Source organism: Colobus angolensis, unplaced genomic scaffold (assembly GCF_000951035.1).
Source record: "Colobus angolensis palliatus isolate OR3802 unplaced genomic scaffold, Cang.pa_1.0 Scaffold138, whole genome shotgun sequence".
NCBI classification, from domain to species: domain Eukaryota; kingdom Metazoa; phylum Chordata; class Mammalia; order Primates; family Cercopithecidae; genus Colobus; species Colobus angolensis.
This window is the reverse complement of record NW_012114466.1, coordinates 3,729,001-3,735,383: the sequence shown is the minus strand read 5'-3', so window position 1 is coordinate 3,735,383 and position 6,383 is coordinate 3,729,001. Positions and strand designations below refer to the sequence as shown.

At 47.8% G+C, this 6,383-nt stretch overlaps 1 protein-coding gene across 1 annotated transcript in view; it reads left to right on the top strand.

Moving 5' to 3' along the window:
• Positions 1–1,634: 1,634 nt before the first annotated feature.
• SAMM50 (SAMM50 sorting and assembly machinery component) overlaps positions 1,635–6,383 on the top strand; it is a 43,096-nt gene continuing 38,347 nt past the window's right edge. Inside the window, exon 1 of the mRNA XM_011934777.1 lies at positions 1,635–1,846. Within this exon, the coding sequence (XP_011790167.1) occupies positions 1,826–1,846 (21 nt within the window). The 5' untranslated portion in view covers positions 1,635–1,825. The remainder of the gene's footprint in view (positions 1,847–6,383) is intronic.

Here is a 6,383-nt window from a genome sequence, read left to right as displayed (position 1 = left end):
CTATCACAGGTAGCCTTTAACGTCTACGTTGTAACTATCACAGGTAGCCTTTAACGTCTACGTTGTAACTATCACAGGTAGCCTTTAACGTCTACATTGTAATTATCACAGGTAGCCTTTAACGTCTACATTGTAACTATCACAGGTAGCTTTTAATATATACATTTTAACTATCACAGATAGCCTTTAATATATACATTGTAACTATCACAGGCAGCCTTTAATATATACATTGTAACTATCACAGACAGCCCTTTGTTTGAGGGTAAAGCATGTGACTTTGTTTTCCTCCTGTGCCCTCTGCCATCCTCCAGGGCCTCACACACAATAGGCTCTCAAATACTGCAACTATCTTGCACTCTGTAGGGCAACTTCATGGCTTATCCTTTACAAGTGGCATACTCTGAAGAATAACGAGGAAGAAAGTGTAAGAAAAGAGAGTTGTTTGGGCAAAGAAAATCTGGTTGATTCGATGTTTACAGTGTGCCAGGCCCCACATTTAATTTCATGAGGTCCTCAGACCTTATGCCTTAGGCTATCATTCCCATTTTACAGATAAGGAAATTGAGGCTCGGAAACTGGCAGAATGAGGGAAGGGCAGGGGCCTGGCTGGTGCTAGGTTCTGTCTCTTTCCAGGCAAGAAGGGGCATGTGGACTCGAATATTTATCTCAGGGATGTTGGAGGCCTAGGGTGCTATTTAAATGGAAAGGGTGTCAGGGTTTCTGGGAGGGAGTAAGGGGAGAGAAGAAAAGATGCTTCTGTTATCAGGAGGGAGTGGCAACATGACATGAACCTGAAGCTTCCTCTTTTCCTATTCTATTTGTTTCTTTCAATATACTTACCACAACGCGTGGCTGATATTTATTATACCTTTTTCTTTTCTCTTCTATTCTCTTTTTTTTGGGGGGGCAGGGGAGCTGTTTTGCCACCAAAACCTAAGCCCATGGCCATCTTCTTCACCGATATGACTGGTTATCATGTAAGCACCTAGAGGACCCTCGCCCATAATTACTGGCTGCAGGTGAATGAATAACGGTCTTTATCTAGTGCCCACCATGTGCCCGACGCTGTGCCGGGAGCTTTGCTTTCCGTCTCTCACAGTAGGCCCTTTTAAGGAACCCCGAGAAGGAAACATGACCATCGTCTTCATTTTGACAATTCTGAGTGGCAGTTCCAATGACTTGAAGGAAAGGAGCCAGGGAACCAATCCGGGTTTGTGTAGCAGATGCCGGTGAGACACGACTACCGCAGGCCGGGGGTGGCCGGACCCGGGGTCTCCACGCTGAGCCTCGGGGCTTCACCGGCGCGTGGGGACAAGCACAGCACCCTCGGGGTCGGGGTGCCAGGAGGGCTAAGAGCAGCAGGACTCGCGTGACACCCAACAGCTGGCCTGATCTCTTTCAGGCGCCAGCGCCAGACGCCAGCCTCCCAGCGGACCCTCTCGCAGACCCACCTTCACCGCGCCCTCCACGCGTCCTCCCCGAAACCTCCACGCACCCTCCACGCGCCCTTCCCGCACAGTCCAAGCGACAGCAGCTTCGCGGATGTCAGTGAACGCTCTTCGCTTGCGCAGTCAAGACGTCCTCCGCGTCCGTGTGAACATCCGGGTCACAGGTTCATAAGGACCAATGAGCGAAGGAATCACGAGCTAGGGGGCGGGGAGAAGGCGGGACATCATGGCCGCCCCCAGTGCTCCGCGTCCGGGGGCTTGTGGGAGTTACCTTGACCTGCAGCTCCGCTACCGCGGACCCGCTTTCTGCCCTCAGCAGCAGAAGGTCGGTCCCGCCCGGGCAGCTCTGCGAGAAGGCGGCTGGAGAGGGAACCATGGGGACTGTGCACGCCCGGGTAAGAGGCCCAGCGACCCGCGGGCTGCGAGGCCTCTGGGCCAGCAGGGCAGACGGGCGCCGCTGGGAGACGCTGTCGTGGCTGCGCCCAGGGTTCCCCGGGAGAGAGGGCGCCGAGGGTTCCGGGCTGGGTGGAGGAGTCCGAAAAGATGTCGCCTCAGGCCAGCGAGTCTCTCAGACCTTCGAGCAGGAAACTGATACTCAGGAGAGACGAGACTTGCTCAAGGTCACTCAGCGAGTCGTGGCCCAAAGGACTTGCGAACTTTCTGTGATGTCTTAGACCGCAGTGAATGTGCTTTTTCTTTGCATGATTTTAAGTTTTCTGTTTTTGCTGGTCACTTCCAGCTTTTTCCCGCTCAGCTGCTGCTGGAGCCGTTGTAGACTCCTAAAGCAACAAGAATCCTTTGAAGTCTTCTAACTCAAACCTCGCTAGGGGTCCTCTTTTCTCCTGTTGAACGTGCAAAAGACGGAACCGCTCCCTGCCTTGCTTTTTTGAAGCGGAGGTAGTAATAATACCTACCTCGCCTGGCTTTAGAGCGAATTAAAAGAAAATGCATGTGAATACTTGGGTGCCTGGCGCCTAACTAACTATACTGGTTGCCAAACTCCTCTTGTTTATCCTAATTTTAAATAAGGGCCAGGTAATGAGTGACTTCCCCAAAGTCACATAGTTACTGCTTCCAAATGGCCTAAAACCTCAAATTTCCTGAGTCTCAGCCCCAACACTACTTTTCTACTACAGCTTAGATTGTTTGACTTGACCTACATAGACGTTTTCAGTAGTTCCCCATTAACTTCCAAAAAAATTTAGCACAGAAGTCGCAGCCTGGCATCCATAATTGGACTTAACTTCCCTTTATATGTCTTCCATTCAGATCAAGCACCATTTCTCTTCTGACATCTCTTTGTGTAACTGTAATAGGTCTGTTGCTCAGTGTGCTCGGTAAGTCAATACACTGAGACACTGGGTTGCAGCAGAGTTTCAGTTGCAGGGCCGCTGAACGAGGAGATGGGAAAACAGAGGAAACCTTGAATCCATCTCTTTCTGGAGTTTGGACCTAGTGTTTTTGCTGAAGTGTGGAGATCCTCGATTGATGGAAGAGTGCAGGGTGAAGTTATGGGACAGGGAGATGAGGAAACTTCTCATGCTGATTCTATTCCTCTGTTGGGGGAAGGAGTCTTCAAACTGGTTGACAGCGTCAGTTTTGCTGGAATTCAAGATCTGAAAAACATCTAAAGCAACTCTTAAGCAAAAGCCTTATGATTCTGATTTTAGAAATCCTATCTAAAATCAATGGGGATGCAAATAGTGTCTGTGATTTTTGGTTACAAGGAAGTAGGTCAAAGTGCAACCTGAGCTCATCCTACCATCTTGGCTCCTGTGGAGGCTTGCTGGTAACAGGACTTCTGAAAGGAAATGTGTGTGGAAGGCTGTGGTCCAAGGCCATTTTTGCTGGCTGTAAGCAGAGTCTGGAACCAAAGTGAGCACATAGCTCTTCTTAAAATTGAAGGTGTTTATGCCTGAGATGAAACAGGATTCTATTTGGGCAAGAGATATGCTCATATATACAAAGCAAAGAACAACATAGTGACTCCTGGCGGCAAACCAAACAAAGCCAGAGTAATCTAGGAAAAGGTAACTTGGGCCCACGGAAACAGTGGCATGATGCGTGCCAAATTCTGAAGCAGTCTTCCTGCTTAGGCTATTGGGCACAGAATCTGAGTAATGGTGTACCCCTCAAGGATGTAAACTAATGAAATGTCAATAAATCAATGTGGATTTGTGCTCTTGAAAAAAAAAAAGGCAACCTAATGAATGGTTAATTATAACTACATTTCTTTTGAGATGCAGTCTCACTGTGTTGCCCATGCTGGAGTGCAATGGTGCGATCTCCGCTCACTGCAACCTCTGCCTCCCAGGTTCAAGTGATTCTCCTGCCTCAGCCTTCCATGTAGCTGGGATTACAGGCGCCTGCCACCACAGCTGGCTAATTTTTGTATTTTTTGTATTTTTTTTTTTTTTTGAGACGGAGTCTCACTCTGTCGCCCAGGCTGGAGTGCAGTGGCCGGATCTCAGCTCATTGCAAGCTCCGCCTCCCGGGTTCACGCCATTCTCCTGCCTCAGCCTCCCGAGTAGCTGGGACTACAGGTGCCTGCCACCTCGCCCGGCTAGTTTTTTGTATTTTTTTAGTAGAGACGGGGTTTCACCGTGTTAGCCAGGATGGTCTCGATCTCCTGATCCACCCGTTTTGGCTTCCCAAAGTGCTGGGATTACAGGCTTGAGCCACCGCGCCCGGCCCCCACACACACATTTTAATAGAAGCAGGATCTCACTATGTTGCCCAGGCTGGTCTCAAACTCCTGGGCTCAAGTGATCCTCCCACCTGGGCCTCCCAGAGTGCAAGTGCTAGGATTACAGACACGAGCTACTGTGCCTGGCTTAAATATTTATTTTAGTGCATTTTACCAAACACTCACCCCATGACTATTCTTCTAGGCATAGAATTTATGGGATGTAAATTCTATGAGGATGAGGATTAGTAACACAGTTACTAATATCTTGATTAAAGTATATTTACAGGGTATTAATCCTATAATGACTTTAGGGTTTAGCAATAATAGAAAAATAGACTTAAGATGTATGAATAGGTGTAAGAGGTTGTAACTGTGAAACCTCAAAGAGGTCATCTCTTAAAGTCTGGATTTTAGATTAAGGATACAGATGGGCCTGGCAGATCTTCGGTGAACCTTGTTTCGTGCTTGGAGATTTTAGGAAGTGCAGTGGAATTTTTTCAGCATAACGGGATATAAACCTTTGCCCAGATAAAGCATTTTTGCTAAGCGTTCAGATTAAGGTGAGTATGTGCACATAATCTACTTTGTTCATATTTTTGAGAAATAGAATTCCAGTTTGAAAATATTGCACAACAAAAATGAAGATAATGATAGGAAATTATCTGTTCTTTGCCTGACATTATCTTCCTCACCCACGAGGACCCGGTCTTGGTCACTGCTGTGAACCCAGCACCCAGCACACAGTGGGCTTTCAGTACTGATTTGTTAAATGAAAGAATGGAAAAGTCGTTCGTTCCTCATTCCACAAATATTTATTGAGTACTTTTGAGGTGCCAGGACAGGTGAAAATAAGAAACAGGCCGAGCGCAGTGGCTCACACCTGTAATCCCAGCACTTTGGGAGGCCGAGGGGGGTGGATCACCCTGAGGTCAGGAGTTCAAGACCAGCCTAGCCAACATGGTGAAACCCTGTTTCTACTAAAAATACAAAAATTAGCCAGGTGTAGAGGGATGCCTCTGTAATCCCAGCTAGCTGGGAGGCTGAGACAGGAGAATGGCTTGAACACGGGAGGCGGAGGTTGCAGTGAGCTGAGATCATGCCATTGCATTCCAGCCTGGGCCACAGAGCAAGACTCTGTCTCAAAAGAAAAAAAGAAACAGAAGGGGTACCTGTGAAAGTCACAGACTTCAAATATCAAGAGGTGTCCCTGTGAGAGAGGGACTGATTCTTCCTCAAGAAGCCAGGAATGACTTGCAGAAGATGACATTGAGGTGAATCTTGAAGCTTCATAGGGGCAACTTATTCTGGAAGAGGGGGCAAGGTGTGCAAAAGCCTCAATGTGCAGGTAGAGCAGATGGTGGAGATGGAAACCGGAGTAGCAGATGCAGGCCTTATGGCAGAGTTCCTTGTGCCCTGCTAAGGAATCTAGTTGGATGCTGTTCCTGTAGGTACTTTTGAGGACCATCAGAGGCTTTTAGGGCAGGGAAGGGAAAGGGAATATGATACTGGCAGGTCTGTTACCTTTCCAAGGAAAAGTGGATAGTGGCCCAGAGGCTCCACCGCTGCACATTTGCAGATGTTAAACACACACTTTAAAAGTGCCTAATTGTAGAGAATTCTTGGAGCAGGGAAATCGATATCGGTTCACATAGTTTTCTCCCAACTTGCCTATTTGTAACAATCGCCTGGTGCCACACTAGACCTTCTGTGTCCATCTTTGAGAGGTGACTGGTAATCCCTGTGTGGTTAAGCAAGTGTCCTAGAGACTTAGGGTCAAGCAAACATAGGAACAAATAAGAATTGAATAAATAGTGTGTGTTAAATATGTAAGTATATATTAATACAATGTATACATAAGTATTTTTATTTTTGAGACGGAGTCTTGCTCTGTCGCCTAGGCTAGAGTGCAGTGGAGTGATCTTAGCTTGCTGCAACCTCTGCCTCCTGGGTTCAAGCGATTCTCCCACCTCACCCTTCCAAGTAGTTGGGATTACAGGCACACACCACCACACCCGGCTACGTTTGTATTTTTTTAGTGGAGACGGAGTTTCACCATGGTGGCCAGGCTGGTCTTGAACTCCTGACCTCAGGTGATCTGCCCACTTCGGCCTCCCAAAGTTCTGGGATTACAGGTGTGAGCCACTGCGCCTGGCCTGTTATTTTAAAATGGAGATGAGACCTCATTGTGTTGCCCAGGATGATCTTGAACTCTTGGGCTCAAGCAATCCTCCCGTCTGGGCCTC